This window comes from Branchiostoma belcheri, unplaced genomic scaffold (assembly GCF_001625305.1).
Source record: "Branchiostoma belcheri isolate BF01 breed outbred unplaced genomic scaffold, Haploidv18h27 scaffold105, whole genome shotgun sequence".
In the NCBI taxonomy this organism is placed as follows: domain Eukaryota; kingdom Metazoa; phylum Chordata; class Leptocardii; order Amphioxiformes; family Branchiostomatidae; genus Branchiostoma; species Branchiostoma belcheri.
This window is the reverse complement of record NW_017802436.1, coordinates 834037-851158: the sequence shown is the minus strand read 5'-3', so window position 1 is coordinate 851158 and position 17122 is coordinate 834037. Positions and strand designations below refer to the sequence as shown.

At 43.2% G+C, this 17122-nt stretch overlaps 2 protein-coding genes across 4 annotated transcripts in view; one reads left to right on the top strand and one right to left on the bottom strand.

Annotated features, from left to right (window-relative positions):
- Positions 1-1444, bottom strand: part of LOC109477858 (cytochrome P450 4V2-like) — an 11759-nt gene extending 10315 nt beyond the window's left edge. For 2 of the 3 annotated variants that reach the window (XM_019779310.1, XM_019779302.1), the window contains exon 1: positions 1267-1444. In XM_019779310.1, coding sequence (XP_019634869.1) covers positions 1267-1438 — 172 coding nt within the window. In that variant the 5' untranslated portion in view covers positions 1439-1444. The remainder of the gene's footprint in view (positions 1-1266) is intronic. The other variant, XM_019779336.1, reaches the window with a different exon arrangement.
- Positions 1445-1798: 354 nt separating this feature from the next.
- LOC109477318 lies at positions 1799-16852 on the top strand. Its single transcript, XM_019778489.1, is given in 8 exon segments — positions 1799-1860; positions 11817-11905; positions 12240-12941; positions 13375-13481; positions 13785-13885; positions 14149-15785; positions 15912-16824; positions 16827-16852. Coding segments are annotated over 6 exon segments (3477 nt in total). The 5' UTR covers positions 1799-1860; positions 11817-11905; positions 12240-12248.
- Positions 16853-17122: the final 270 nt, after the last annotated feature.

Here is a 17122-nt window from a genome sequence, read left to right as displayed (position 1 = left end):
CCCAAAAAAAAGACCGATCCCGGAACGCCTGGAAAGGAGGCTACCTGATTTGAGTAGCCATTAATAATGCATGAATAAACAAAGCATGAAACAAACATTTAAAAGCACCAACCATTGTGTACATGTAACATCAAGGCTCTAATACTAATAGTGTATAAAAAGTAAAATTAACAAGGGAAATCGTAGATTTCAAACCTTCCGGGTTTTTTTTCTATTGGTTTAGGTTATTTGTTTGTGTGTAGTATGAAAGTTATGTGCGTAATATGTTTGTATGCCGGTTTGATGGCTACTGACGGTTGGTTCGGTATGGACTGTTGATTAACGTGTCTCAGTCTGACAGCCTGCACCGTCACCCGCGCCATTACCCCCGCCGTCATCCCGCGCCGTCATTGCTGCGCCGTCACCCAAAATTTTTATCTGAACCAGACACCCCTCTGTTTGACCCCTTTTGAATGCTAAGACCCAAAACTGCAACCTCCCCATTCCTTAACAACATGGTAAATTCCATTTTCAGCATAACGGGGGTGTCCGGAGCACTTAAAAACTTTTATTTCGACGCCCATAAACACATATGCAATTAAACAAAAACGTTCTGCATCATCTGCAGCCCAATAGCAATACGTATACCGAACAACAGACCAATCCGTCCAGCCGATCGCGAGAAACAGCTGCTGACAGAAATGTTTCGAAGGATATCTCCTTCCCCGGAGGTAATAATATACATGATGTAATCAACTTATCAAGCAGACATAACAGTAAATTAAACCTGAATGACCTAGCGGTCGAACTGGGCCGGCTGGAAATTTGATCGCAGTGACCTAGCTAGCGTTTGTTGCGGGTCAGGAAAAGAAAAACAACAGTAACTTACTATTTTATGTTTCAACACCAAAATCGTTCAAAATAATTTAAAGTTTGCAACATTCTTGTCTTTTAAAAATATAATCCCCAAGAAGGGTTTTACAAATTATGCAGGATGGTGTAACGTTAAGTTACAGGGCTCGAAATACTGCAGCATACATACTGGTGTAGGTATCATTGAAAATTACCCATGGTATATAAAACACTGTCTGGCATACTGTATGGTCTACCAAAGTATTTTACGTGGAAGACTGCTAGATTTTCTACTAGAGCAACGAGAAATTATTTGATTTTGAAATCGTAGACGCTGGGCGTATTGCGTTACGTGCCTCATGTTTTGTTGTGAACTTTGCACACTGTCCCGTGACCAAAACACAAGGAGGAGCCAGAAACAAAACTCGTCCTTACCGACGGCTCCCGGCTTGAATTGCAGAGCATTTCCCACCAGAGGATAGGCAGGAGGTCCTGGAATCTTGTTGATGATTTTCCAGAGTTTCCACCAGCGGGCGAAGGCTAGAATCGCCCAGATCGTGACAGAAACTGCGACCGCCACGGCAGCAGTCCACAGAACGGCCGCCATCTTGGGGATGTGATGAAAGAGGGACCGTGCGGCAGCGCCACCTAGCGACTTTTGATAGAAAAGTTTCTATCAGGTCGTCTCAACGCGTATTAATACCAGGAAGTAAGGCTGGAACGCCAACGCAGTTTTCCACCAGAGCAATTTAATCAATTTTGGGTCACATTAGTACACATTGTATCTATTAGTTCATCAAAGTTGATACAAACTCGAATCCGAACCGTTTTAAAAGTGTTGGTCCACAAAGTTGTCCCGCACTATTTTTCCTCGGAAGAACTTTGGTGATCAGTCTTCATACTCGTATCCAGGGTAGTTTGCATAGACTCTAGTCTCTAAGTGACTGCTCTGGGTACGAGATTATCTGGAAACTTTGGACTTGGAGAGAAAGTTAGAGAAAGTGCGACTTCCGAAGAAAACTCTTCCAGGTAAGGCGTTTATATGGGGTTCTTAAAGACTTTTTCATGTAAGTGATAATTCTGCGAGCTCCGTAGTTTAGATTGTGGATCTGTTTTCTCCCTGGCTCCCACTATTTTATATTTATACGAAGTTTTCTACGTACACTTTCTGCCCCCCTCCCCACCTGTTGTTTTGTGTACCGTTATGTGGGAGGTTTTCTTAATTTTAATCGAACAAAAATGTTGGTTACTTGGATACACCAAGGAGGTTATAGGGGAGATACACATATTTAAGTAGAAAAGAATTTATGTATCCACGCAAATTATGCAGGGGAACAGATTTTTGGTGTGCAACATATGATTTTTATAAACATATAATTACAGGTTCGCGATAGCGGGAACCTGTTTTACGTTACCTCGATTTTATGGGCGCCGCCATTTTGTTTCCCGTCATGCAATGGGGCAGGCCAAAGTTGAGTGAAGTGCATTGTGGGACCTGTCACTGGGCCACAGTGTAAGGACGACGCCTAGCGGTATGTTTGGAAAGAGCAGTAACTGAAAGCCTACCTGGTTGTGTGTTCATTTTGGCAGGAGTGTATAGAGGCGATGGCTTTGGCGTAATATACGCTGATTGTGTTTAGGACTTGCAATTGAAGTTCAATGTAATTTTCTTCGCATGACGGGAAGGAAACATGGCGGACCTAAGGTTTTTTTTGATGATGAGATGATGAGGCTTTGGTATTAGTAGGGTGGTCTTGTGGATCTTGTCGGAGGCCGAAGCTAGGGACGACAGATTGTCCTCAAGTACAGGGTCAGTATGTGGGATAAATGGCATGAAGATTTGGTATTAGTAGGGTGGTCTTGTGGATCTTGTCGGAGGCCGAAGCTAGGGACGACAGATTGTCCTCAAGTGCAGTGTTAGTAAGTGGTAATGGCATGGAGTTTTGGTATTAGTAGTGTGGGTCTTGTGGATCTTGTCGAGGCGGAGCCTAGGGACGACAGATTGTCCTCAAGTGCAGTGTTAGTAAGTGGGATAAATGACATGGAGTTTTGGTATTAGTAGGGTGGTCTTGAGGATCTTGTCGAGGCGGAGCCTAGGGACGACAGATTGTCCTCAAGTACAGGGTCAGTAGGTGGGATAAGTGGCATGAAGATTTGGTATTAGTAGGGTGGTCTTGTGGATCTTGTCGGAGGCCGAAGCTAGGGACGACAGATTGTCCTCAAGTACAGGGTCAGTAGGTGGGATAAGTGGCATGAAGATTTGGTATTAGTGGAGTGGTCTTGTGGATCTTGTCGAGGCCGAGCCTAGGGACGACAGATTGTCCTCAAGTACAGGGTTAGTACGTTCAGTTGATGAGATGAAGTTGGGGGATGTGATTTTGTCCATCTGAATATTAAGCATCCTGAAACCTGTTCTGCCTAACATTCATAACATAATAGTCCTTTTTGTCTGACCTAGGACCTAACTCTAAGAAGTGACAAACTGAGGAATGACACAGAGACTTGCTTTGGTCAAGACTTTTAGACTTGACCTCTGACCTTGCAGTGGGAGACACCTGTACTAGGTCATCTATTACAGCTGTAGAGCCAGGGAACTCCTGTTGCACATGATCATTGGATATTGTACAAAAACTATGCAGATGTCCTGCTATAAATACCATACATGCCTCCCTTGTATTTAAGATATTATTATATAGCAGTGAATCATTGAACAAATCTTATATGGCCGTTGTACTCGTTAGTTTGATAACTGGATGTACTGAATAACAGCAATCAGTTTCGATTACAATATAGACTGTATCATTCTCCAGTCTCAAAGCCTGGCTACTGGAGAAGCCAAATGTAATAAAATAATTGACAATACAATTGAACTAGTTGTTGTTACAATGACTGTCGTTCTTTATGCTCAAATGTTTTGTTGTCACTGTCCTTGTACTAGGACATATGATGGATCCAGACAATCAAACAATTTGGTCAGGGGTGGTCCTCTGGCTAATGTCTTCAGACATTATGACATTTGGTATCGATCATGCAGACTCTATTGTCTTTTGCGTCCTTACACTGGACATCGAAGAGCACGTTCAGATCGGCCTCGTCGCATCGGCTGTGCCGGGAACTGCCGTCACGTCGGTCTCGGGCGGTGTGACTGGCCTCACAGCTCTCCCAGGACCGAGAATGGATGTCCCAGGGCCGGGGATGCAGACGGCGGTTGTTTCGGGGGATGAGGGTGTGTCCGGCGGTGGCTTGACGTGGACGGTCTGCTCCCTAATGCAAGGGAAGAAGAGAAAGTGCCCAGGGAAGTACATCCCGGGCCAGATGGATGGGTGGCTGACGTGTCAGGTCCATCAGTGGTCAGCTTCCCCGGATCAGGAACGCCGGGAAGAGACGGTGCCCGTTGGCCGTCCTGTGCCCCGTTATGACCATTCTTGGCCGAGGGTCGCTGCATGTACACTGAAAAAGAAGAAGACATGTGCCCCTTGAACAGTTTCAACCTGACAACCAAATACAACCACTGGCGACGTCGACATTGACCCAGAACATAGGTTGGGTCAACCTATACATGTACAGTACAGACAAACTCACACGGCCCATGCTGTCAAAACGGACAACTGTTCTCACACATAAACTCACTAGGATCACCACTGAATAAAAACAAACAACAAAGTAGCAAAACCTACGCATACAAAATAGAATAATAGATCCATCCCGGCCATCACATTAACTACCATTGTCACGACTTCAACGCGTCAACGCCGTCGAAAAAACAACAACTTTGGAACCTCTAGAGAATTAAAACAGCACCAAAATCCTCAGTTGGCCACATGTCTCTACCAATCGTTTATCGTAGTCTTCAGAGAAAAAGTCAGGGAATTTTCAGGGGTCGTTTTGTCTAAAATAATAACAGAAAAATAATCGTTTTCTCTTAAAAAAAAAAAAAATGATCGTTTTCTCTAAAAATAATAACAAAAATAATCGTTTTGAATACAACAATAACAGTAAAGTTATCATTTTCTATATAGAATAATAACAAAAATAATCGTTTCATATGAAATAATAACAGAAAAATAATCATTTTCTATAAAGAAAATTACAGAAAAATTATCGGTTTCAATAAAAAAAACGGTGTACAAACCAGGCACACTGCGCAGGCTCACTTCCTGGCCCCTGCCCACAGCTCTATCGGGACCGGGAAACGGATGTCTCAGCACCGGGGACATCGGTTGTCTCGGAGGATGAAGGCGTCCGGCGGCGGCTTGACGTGAACGATCTGTGCTCTCCAAGCAGAGGTTGGTAGGGAAGATTACAACCTGCAGAAGAAATACGAGGATGTTTGTCGGGAACGTCCAACCAATTGTATTTTAACATTAATGAAAGTCTCTCAGACAATTATGAATGACGAATCATTGGCTAAGATTACATCGCATGTCTAATTCATGTTATTTGACATATAATGTACCTGATGCAATCATTGTGCAATGAACATTTCATAGTTGACTTGAATCGGCCTGCCCAAAACAGGCTAAAACAACTGAAGATTAATTACCCCTCTGGCATGTTAGGTCATCTCCAATTTGTCACGCATTCTTTAAGTCAGGCAATTAACTCCATAGGTCAGAAAAACTGGCCCTATGTGTCAGTGTTTTGAACGTCTGAACCTAGCTGTCACTCAACCGTGCAGATGCAGGTGGCAGCTGTGTAACGTGTAACACTATATACGTGGGACTGGCGAAACATCTCCAAAGTCTCCACAACAACAACGCGGATTCAAACTTAGTAAAATAGCCAAATAGGGAGTCAATAGATTTTACAGAATGCTATGAAGTGTACATCGAAGTAAACAATAGTTGAAAGATATGTTTGTTCATTAATCAAGATGTTACAAATTCAACAACATGTTCCTCAGATCAACAGAAACGACAAATACATCGTGTGGACTTACCTCTGTTTTGGCCCTTCCGTAAAGGTCTGTTAGACCATCTCGCCGGTGAATTTGATTTTCTTCTATGAGGTGAGGGTCGTCATGGCTTAGCTGGCCTGCTGCGGGTGCAGAGATTGAGAGAGGAAAAAAACATGAATAAATTGAAGTCATTTCTTGGCGTTTAAAAGACTCAATAGAAACTCCGATTGGAGTCTCTGCCGGTACCGGTAGAAATCCCGATCGGAGTCTCAGCCATTACAATCACTAATCTTTTAGGATATGTTATCAAGTTATAGCAATAGAACTCTACCAGGTTGGAGTCTCTACCCAGCCTCAGTACTGTTATAAAGAATTAGCCTGGGTGCCAGACGCTAGCGTTCATAAAGCGATAGATTTTTTTTGTGTCCGCTACTGTATCCGCCGCCCAACCCCAGGCTGCCCCAAACCCAATATCTTTCACCGGACACGAGGAGATAATTAGAGCCAGTGTGCAAATCAGGGTCGGCGGGGCGTGTTGCTTTCCCCGGCCGAGGAATTATCGCTGACTCGCGGTAGGGGATGGCACCCAGGCTATAAAGAATTGGCCTGACGACAGACTTCAGAAACTCAGGGGCTGATCTAGGATGGAAAAAATACTGGCAAGATGTTTCTGGAATATTCAATCTGGACAGGTAAGTCTTATCAGAGGGGAGAGGATATTAGGTAAGGGCGGAAAATATTGAAGGAACATGTCAAGTGGTTAAAACTTTACGTAAACAAAATTTCGACAGCCTCTTACATTGTACATGATGGAAGATAACAGGTGCGGTAAATGAACAAGAGCAAGTGAAAAGCCATAATTACTCAGTGGCCAACAATACGTCATAAAAGGCGGGGTCAGTTATAGAATTAATAAAAAATTCTACCCAGACAATATTGCCAGGCAAAGTGCTGTTTGCAGACGAAGCAAAACACCCAGTCCGACACAGTGTGACTAAGACAACAGGCACTCAAAGATATAAAGAAACAAGCAAAAGAAAACTGTAAAAGAGTAAAAGAAACCGCAAACCACCACATTAATTACTGCGCTCTTAAATGAGGTCACCAGCATCCATGAATCATACGTAATAACCAAAGAAGCAAAGCCACATTAGCTGGGATGCGAAGAGACCTACGAGCAGACATGATCAGTATGCTGTACAGAGCGTTCTAGGATAACATAGAGGCTAGGCAAGGTTTGAGAGAGATGAGTAAATGACATTTCCAAACACACATGTGCAAAGCACAAGTATAAGAGTGGCTTCAACAAGCAAAACGCCAAGCAAAGAATGACACCAAGAGTCCGCGTCTAGCGGAAAAATTAGACGTATTAAAAGACAGGGACAACAACAACAAAGACGCTTTAATACATACAAGTGTGCTAGGTCTGAAATATGGGAGTCTTTCATTGAATCAGTACATCTAAAATTTTGCACAAATTTTGCATACTATTTCCCCCTAAAGAGCACAAAGAATGAAAAGAAAAATTGACTTACCCTGCAGCTAAGAGGAGGACTGTGTCATGGAACTGAGGAAGAACGTTAAGTTCTGCACTTGACATTGCGATCGAACAAACTTGGCTGGATGACCCAGAAGGAACCGCACGTTCCCAGCGATGTTCTTATCGGGGTTGGTGCATAGGTCGACCGACAAACTCTGGTGAATCTGTGCATCCAGGCCAGCTCTCGCTTCATGCATGAATGACGGGCGAAAGCCAAGAAAGTGCGCGTGGAGGAAGGGGGATGGGGACGGAGGGCGAGTGCAGTTGTTGCCACTTCTGTTCTAGCGCCTCCACCTCTCGCTGGAGCTCGGCCTCACAGTTTTGATGGTCTTCTTCTGTAGGTCCGCCATGGTTAGCGTAGCTGTCGGATAGACCAGGGAATCCTGCTTGTCCTTGCAGTCCTTCCCCGCCTAGCCGGCGTTGTGAACCAACAGAAGGTGACCTCAGCCGGCACATCGGCGCTGTGTCTTCGGGATGCGTGGCGTGAGAAAGCCGAAAACTGGATAACTCGTACTAGTCTAGTTGGCCGAGAGAATTCTGCCTGTCCTGCCCCTGGCAGGTTGACGTCAGACTGACACGACAGGGGCTGGAAGGCATGCTAATTACAAACTTTCATCCCCGGGGCTCCCAAATATCCACCGTGATTGGTCCGAATAGATTGAATAATTTCAAATTCACCGCAAATCTGATTGACATTTCCTTCAAGAAATCGTGCGTTAACTCGCTTCCTGCCAATTAAATGCCCATTTCTGAGGGTCCTGACATTAACCTACGGGTCAAATTTGAAAAGTTCATGAACTTTTGACAATGCTGACGGACCCTTTATTTGCTTTTAATAGGTTGTTCTAAATACTCAATAGTTTTGGTCAGCATAGCTGCAATGCAAAGACATTGACATCATGGAAGAGTCCACTAATCAAGGAGGGTTTGCGCAGTTACGTCTAGACGTGTCTGACAGGCATCGCATTGGGCTTAACCTCAGGTCGCTACGTTAGCGGTGTGATTGATAACAATTCACCTCTGTCTAATCTGAGGTCAATTAAAAGACAAGCGGCTTAGACTAAGCGCTATCACATTTCGTTTTCACCGTATGTATACTAGTATTCAACTGCTGTGGGGATTGTACATTTTACAATAGCGGGGTAGAACTTGTGCTACAAACCCACAAACTTACTTATAAGGTTTACGACAAATTCAGGGTCGATCGTCTTCATGAAATGCTTCTCAATAAGTTTTCACAAACATAATTTGCAGGGCGTTATACTGTACGGATTTCCCTCTAGACGTTCTGCTGCTTATGTACAAAGTTGCAGCTGTTTGTCCTTGAGCGCTATATGATCGCTGTTCAAGGCCGTGTTGTTGGGGATGATACAATAACGCTAGCAGGGGAGAACTGTGCTCCTGTAGAAAGGCTGGGATTTCCCGACAATAAGACTATAATAGTTTTTAAACTGGTTGTGATAACAGCCAGGAGGAGACTCCCTCCCCTGGACACAGCTAATTTTAGGAGGTTTAAAATTGATACAATCACATTATCGGTTTTTAGGCAAACAGAGGGATAGAAACCATGGTTAGAAACCAATCAAAATGTGCATATTAATAATTTTCTTTCTTCAGAAGTTTTTTTCTTCTTCTTTTTTTAAATTCAGAAAACAGTATTTTCTTGAATGTGTAGTCCTAAAGATGGGACCACTTATTTAGAGAAGTGGAATTTTGTTTTGGGGTGTGTTTTTCTTTTGATAAGGGACTTGTTTACAAGGTGAGTGGTGATTAGAAAAAGGATGAGAAGGAACCCTGCAAAAGGTAAAGCACTAAAAGTGAACTTCTGTGTTAGGAATCTTTCGAATTTAGCGTAGAGCGTAGAGAGGCTTCTTGAATTCAGCGCAATACGTAGCCGGCTCTCAGAATTTAGCGTTGTTGGGACCCCCCTTGCAGGGCCCCTTGAAAGCGCTCACACAGCAAATTTTCTTTATCTCTTCGTATTCCCGTCTTAAACAGTGAAAACGCAGTGCCACCGAATCTGTTCTGTTCTCCGTGACCTCATTTCCCTTTCCTCAGGCCAAAGTTGGCAGTCTGAGCAATTTCAAGGACACACAGCTCAGGCGGCAGCGTACCGATACTCCCTCAGGTAAACAGGAGTATGTGGCCTTGAAGCTGTGGCCTTGGTATGGCCAAATCAATGTACTGCCTTACATATGTGTGCTTGCTATAGAAATAAAAAGAAACTCTTGATTTATGTTTTTTTGATTGGATTCCAGCGAAAATAGTTACGTATTTTAAGGTGTAAGTCTATGGGACAGCGAAATTGGCGTATGAGACCTTAAATACTAGTAGCCGATTTAGCTTAATACACTACATTGCGAACCTGTCTATATTAGCAACCGCTAATATTTCTATCTAGTTATTATATAATTCATAAAACAACTCTCCCTTAGCTGCCCACCCGTGGGTTACATCTATTCTTCCAGGAGAGAGTTCAGTACATAAGAACATTATAAACAATACCATGGAAGTTCATCTGTGTTGGTGGTGAATCATAGTAAAAAGTTAAACTTTATTCCAACACACAACTGTACAGGGATCAAATTTTCAGCGACCACTGTCGCCTTCATCAGGATAATTAATGACCAATCACTTCACAACGTGATCTTGATGAAGGAGACAGTGGTCGCTGAAAATTTGATCCCTGTAAATTGTGTAATGGAATAAAGTTTAACGTTTTACTATAACATAACAATACATCACATACAATTACGTATACAATTACATAACATAGTTATTTAAAAGAAACAAATGTGCTTAGCCTTTACTTATTCATGTCCCTCATGTGCTTTAGTAGGCCTTGTTTGAACTTCTCATGTGATGACACTGTTTGCAGCCCATGTGGTAGAGAGTTCCATGCTGCAGTAGTTCTGTATATGTGAAGGCATTTTTAGTGCTGTTTGTTTTTGGTTTGTCTAGTTTGAAGGTGTTCCGAGTAGCATATCTTGTTCTGTAAGTGTGTTGATGTGACCCCAGGCACAGTTGATTGTAGAGTATGGCTGGTTGTTTGGAAGACAGGATTTTTTTAGTTGCACATGTTTTTTATGTCAAGTCTTTTATCTATAGTCTGCCAGGACAATTCCTAATGAATCTGTTTTACCCTGGTATGGTAATCACGTCCCCAGAATCAGTTGCCCTGCATTATTTTGCTTTCTGTATCTGTATCTGTATAGCCGGTATAACCGCCTTTCGGCGTAACACACCAGCTTCGCAGGCACGCGGCGCGGTGGCAGCTGGCTATCTTACACCGATCGACTTGTTACACCTAACCCTTGAACTTCTAGCTCTAGACATTGTTTAAAGCTATCTATTGACAGTGCCCCTACTGTACTTGGTGACAGTGAGTTCCACTCTGCGATAGTTCTAGGAAAGAATGAATTCTTGAACACCTCAATCCTTGGTTGATAACTCTGGTTTGAATGCGTGGCTATTTCTTGTTCTCTTCTGGGCTGGTATTAGGTTTTGTTTATAATTATAGTGCAGTAATGTTCCTTTGAGAAGTACAAGACCATACGGATGTTCAGTAGTCAAGGTGAGTGAGTCTATCAGGATTTCACTTTCAGCAATGACCGGTCCAGGTAGGCCACATTCTTTCTGATGACTCCCAAGGAGCAGGCCATTTTCTTAATATTAGTAAAAAATTTTCAATATTCAAATTAATAATTTTCTAAATATGTGAAGGTCCCATGTGAGCATATCATCTAGCATGCCTCCAAGAAGTTTCATTTCTGTATCCTGCTGGATCATACTCCCACTGTCTTGATTGTTAGAGCACATGTGTATGCCGAAGTGTCGTCTGCATACGTAGAATTAGCAGGAGAGGCTTCTGAGTCACGGCCAGTGGCAGGTCGTTTGTGTGGATAACAGACCAAGGCAGTTCCCTTGCAGAATGCCATGTAGTGTATCTCCCTGAGAGACGAGTTGGAGCCATTAAAATGCACACATTGGACACTCCCCGTTAGGTTACTATCTGGACATCCAATCTACTGCCGTTTTAGATCTAGAGAAGCCATAGCATGCTAGTTTTTGTAACGTTATAGTCCACCAGGTCAAAGACAGCAGAGAAATCCAGGAAGATGACCCCAACGATTTTCCCGGCTGGTTGATTTTACAGTACCAGTTGTCGACTACATGATGTAGTTGCAAAATAAAGTGCACTACACATTGATTGAGTGGTGTTTCCGAAAAGCATGCTGGTAGGGTGACATCAGATTGTTCTCTATGAAGTAAGCGGATATCTGGGTGCTGGCATTACCTTCTCCATTATTTTACTTAAGATAGGAAGAAGACTTATTGGTCTGTTGTTCTGTCCACAATCCATGGCCACATAATCAGGCTGTAGTTGACTTGGATATAGGCAGTGTCAAATTTAGCTTTCTTCCATATTCTGCTGGATATGTAGAGGTGGTGAGCGATAGGTTTATCATGTAGCACAGTGGTCTGGCGATTTGCTTTGCAACTAACCGTAAGTTACTAACAATTTGTTATCTATGTTGTCCAACCCAGTCGCTGTCCCATCTGATATGAATTTCAAGCCCAGATATAGACAACCTACATCACAGGTTTTCTGGCCACACCGCCTGGTGGATTAGTAGGTAGGTATCAGCCATGAATATTCATTGTTTGGGTCAACTATCACCCCAATGTGTGAGAGGCAGATAGAAACCCCAAAACTAAAATTAGTTTATTTGTCCCTTATGGCCTTAATTAAATTTTTACATAAACCTCCACGAAAATATATTGTCAAAATCAACTAGATTGCATGTAAGTGCAAAATAATTAGTGGACTGGAAGTGCATTCTGTTTAATTTCGTGGACCTTTGACACAAGACGTGGAATGTTGTCAAAACCTGCATGTGCAATATGAAGGCTAACACAAGGAATGCTGATACATTGTAAAAGAGTCTTACAAATATATTCTCTTGCCAGAAGTCCACCATGTTGCGGGTGTGTGAGAAACTCCGTGAGGCGGACGAGAAGGGCAGGAGGTACGGACTAGCCCGGGCGGAGACAGGCTACCTCCGTGCCCTGGTGGACGCCATGGCCGACACGGACAGGCTGGCGGAAGTGGAGCTGCTCAAAACTCTGGGCGACGTGAACGTGGAGAAGGGAAGACTCGGGAAAGACGTGGGGAAGTTCAACACAGCCTTGGCGCTTTATCTGGCTGCTATGGTACGGTGTTACCATGAAGAACAGGCAGATGGTATAGAACACCGCTACCACTACACGGAGAGGCTTTTACAAGGGGTGTCGTCACAGGGTAGGGAACAGTCAACTGAAGACAAGGAGACGACTACACCTGCAAAGGTAGCGGCAAAGTTCCTAGTCCTGGACATAATACGGGCTACCGGAGGTAACACGGACTCTGTGCTGGCTAGATACGCACAGGTGATGGTAGAGGCAATAGTAAACGACAACAGCATGTTAGAAGTAGAAGCAATGAAGAGTATAGGTGACGTTTACCTGGAAAGAGGAACAGAAACTGGAGACACCAGGGACTTGACCAGAGCTACTGCTCTGTACAACAGGGCACTGGCGCGGTGTCACAGTGTTCATGGAACAGTTGTCATTGTTCACCGCTTACTGCACACCGCAAAAATCAGGCAAGACATCACCACAACAAGAAACAAAGTGAGTGAACTATTTTGACTTGTGCTGACAGAACTTGCCATGTTGACTAGACTTGTTGGTGGGAATGTGTCTTACTTTTTCCATGTAATCAAATGATGCTCTAATAAACAACTCATACAGGAGCTACTAGTAATGCCTGGGAAGTGATTTTAATATCACCTTGCATGGGTCATGTCAGGTTGTTTGTTTATTTATTTTTTTATTTATTGGTTTTGCTGTTCAACCCTTACAGCCAGGGCAGCCCAACTAGCCAGTGGCTATATTACAAAGGGCTTGCCCTGCTGACAAGACAAGACATTACAAAACATATAAGGCGGCTTTACATGTACAGTCAATGTCAGGTCATTTACCTTTGACAAATGAAGTTCAAAGTTCATGTGTGGTTTACAAGACCATCTGCTCATCATATAGTACTTCCTATTGGTTGTTGCAGAGTTCAACACGTACACAACGGCAACAAGACATGCGAGGACGGAAGGGCTACTTCTCTTCCTTCTCAGCTGTGCCCTCTAGCGACGGAACCACCAGTTCCCTGTCCAAGTAAATCTTACATAAATAAATGAGTATTATAACCATTTTTACATTCAAGTATTAATTTAAAAGTATACAAAGTGGCATAATACAAAACTTGGAAAAATGTTTGGTAAAGGAACACTAACAATGAATGATTGGAAATAAATGTACTAGTATTCCGCATGTCATTATACATGTATGTTACTGTGTGTAACATCGGTATAACATCTTTTAGATTTATGTAACAATACTAATATATGCTCAGCATACTATTGCTTTTGTAGTGCAGTTATAACCTTTGTAAAGCATGAAGAATGTTTCTTTGTTCAGCTCCTACCGCAGGTACATCCAGACGGCAGACCGTGACTTGGGAAATGGAGACCTGGACGCAGCAGAGGAGAACCTCGTAGCCGCCCTAAAGCTTGTTCATGGTCTGTTATACAATAATTATTCTTATCCATTATCTTATAAAAGGTTAAAATCCAAAGTAGCAATACAATCAAGTTTCAACAACAATTTCCTCTATCATGAAATATTCCGTCATTCATAACTTCTACAGATATCATGTTTTACAAGTTACAATGTGACTTGTAATTTTTAATTTAACTACTTCCATAACATGAATATCATTCATGAAAGTATCAGTTTGATCCATCCCATATTTTCTTCATTTATTTCTTTTTCCTGCCTACAGATCGCAGTAAACCCAACAAGGCTAAAGAGGCCGACTGTCTGTGCAGGTTGGGTGACGTCTACATTGAGCGAGGTAAGCGGATAGGAGAAGTTAGGAAATTTACACAGGCGGCAGCTCTGTATAACGCCTCCATGGTCAGAACAGATGGAGACAAACAAAACATGGTATCAAAACTGCAAGAAACAGAAAGGCAGTTTCTTAGAAACACCTGTAACCTTGACTGTGAACCATGTCCGTATAGCAGCGTGTTAGATCACAGAAAGGAACTGCACAACTCGCGCGCCCGTGCAAAATCTCAGCTCGAAACAATTCATCGGGAACACAACCCTTATCAGTATGATGAAGACGATCCCGTCGTGAGAGAGGTAGAGATCAAACGAGCTGAAGCAATCAAGAACTTGTTCAAGAGCATCACAATTGAACGACAAGAGTTTATTCAAGTACTGACAGATGAATGCATTGCCAAACTCAGACCTCCTCCCTGTAAGTACGCTTACATTGGGATGGGGTCACAAGCCACAGAACTGGTGACGCCGTACTCCGACCTGGAGTTCGCCATTCTGATTGAGGAGGGGAAGGATGATGATGATACACGAAGGTACTTCCTGAATCTCACACACTACTTACATCTCAAAGTCATCAACCTTGGAGAAACCATCCTCCCAGCCATGGCCATCCCATCACTCAACGACTTTCTCTCAGAAGACCCAGAGAAAGACTGGTTCTTTGACTCCGTCACACCTCGCGGCTTTGCCTTCGACGGCTTCATGCCCTGGGCTTCTAAGACTCCGTTTGGAAGAGACAAAACCAAAAGCAAACCTCCCGTTAGTCTCATCCAGACTCCTACCAGGTTGGCCGAATATCAGTATCTGCACATCGCCCTGGCGGAAGGCTATCACCTGTCAGACATCCTCAGACGGGTGACCTACTTAACAGGAGACATGTCTTTAGTGGAAGAGTACATGGACAGAGTCAACAAAATCTTACATGATCGTTCCTCTGTTCTGTCAGGATTTTCAGCAATGCTAATACTGAAAGATAATCAGCAATTAAGACACAATGCTGAGCCAACAGGGCAACTTTTGGATGTCAGGAAAGAAATACACCGTTTTCCATGGGTAGCCGTTGATGTGTTGAGTATTTGCTGTGGTATCACAATTCCCAGCGTGTGGGGAATGATAGAAGAGTTACACAAGACACAGCAGATCAGTGACGAAGATGCCCACCACTTGACTGTACTGATCAGCATCTCCGCGGAGCTACGGTTAAGAACATACATTGCTAACGGAGGACAGAAGGACAGACTGTCTCCTCTCACGGAGATGAAAGTCCAACTGGACAAACATGACGTAGATGACACGGTCGTTGAGTCAGTTTTCCACATACCAGACTCTAAGATGCTTTTCAGGTACTACTATACTGCCATCCCACTGAAAAGATGCATTTTGGATACAGTTGCAAAGGGAAGTCATCCTACAAAGATGCTCCCAACAGCAATCTTTGACACTTCATCTCAAACAAGGGGCCGACTATGCCGGGAGCTGTTCCATGTCGATGCATCTATACGTCACTTTGAGGCAGCACTAGAAGAGACGGGCAGTGACAAGGAAAAACAGCTTGAAATACTTCTCGAATTAGGTAATGTCTTGCGCATGCGGGGTGACTATGAGAAAGCGATCACCTACTACACACACGCACTGAACATGAATATCTATGGTGAAACAACACCACATCCCAACATTGCTTCATCACTAAACAGTATTGGGACATGTTGGAGCGACCTTGGTGATCAGATTAAAGCTCTCCGTTATTACGAACTGGCACTGAAGATGAGGAAAGCTATCTATGGTGAAACAACACCACATCCTGACATTGCTTCATCATTAATCAACATTGGGACAAGTTGGAGTGACCTTGGTGACCAGAGAAAGGCTATCTCGTATTGTGAACAGTCACTGAAGATGATGAAAGCTATCTATGGAGAAACAACACCGCATCCCAACATTGCTTCATCACTAAACAACATTGGAACTTGCTGGAGTGACCTTGGTGATCATAGGAAAGCTATTGTGTATCATGAACAGTCACTGAAAATGAGGAAAGCTATCTATGGCAACACAACACCACATCCTGACATTGCTTTATCACTAAACAACATTGGAACTTGCTGGAGTAACCTTGGTGATCAGAGGAAAGCTATCAGTTATCACGAACAGTCACTGAAGATGATGAAAGTTATCTATGGCGAAACAACGCCACATCCCAACATTGCTTCTTCACTACACAATATTGGGACATGTTGGAATGGCCTTGGTGATCAGAGGAAAGCTATCAGTTATTACAAACAGTCGCAGAAGATGAAGATAGCTATCTATGGCAACACAACACCACATCCTGACATTGCTTCATCACTAAACAACATTGGAACTAGCTTGAGTAGCCTTGGTGATCAGAGGAAAGCTATTGCGTATCATGAACAGTCATTGAAAATGATGAAAGCTATCTATGGCAACACAACACCACATCCTGACATTGCTTCATCACTAAACAACATTGGAACTTGCTGGAGTAACCTCGGTGATCAGAGGAAAGCTATTGGGTATCATGAACAGTCACTGAAGATGATGAAAGTTATCTATGGCGAAACAACGCCACATCCCAACATTGCTTCATCATTAAACAACATTGGGACATGTTGGAATGACCTTGGTGATCAGAGGAAAGCTCTCAGTTATTACGAACTGGCACTGAAGATGAACATAGCTATCTATGGCAAAACAACACCACATCCTGACATTGCTTCATCACTAAACAACATTGGAACTTGCTGGAGTGACCTTGGTGATCAGAGGAAAGCTATTGGGTATCATGAACAGTCACTGAATATGATGAAAGTTATCTATGGTGAAACAACGCAACATCCCAACATGGCTTCATCATTAAACAACATTGGGACATGTTGGAGTGACCTTGG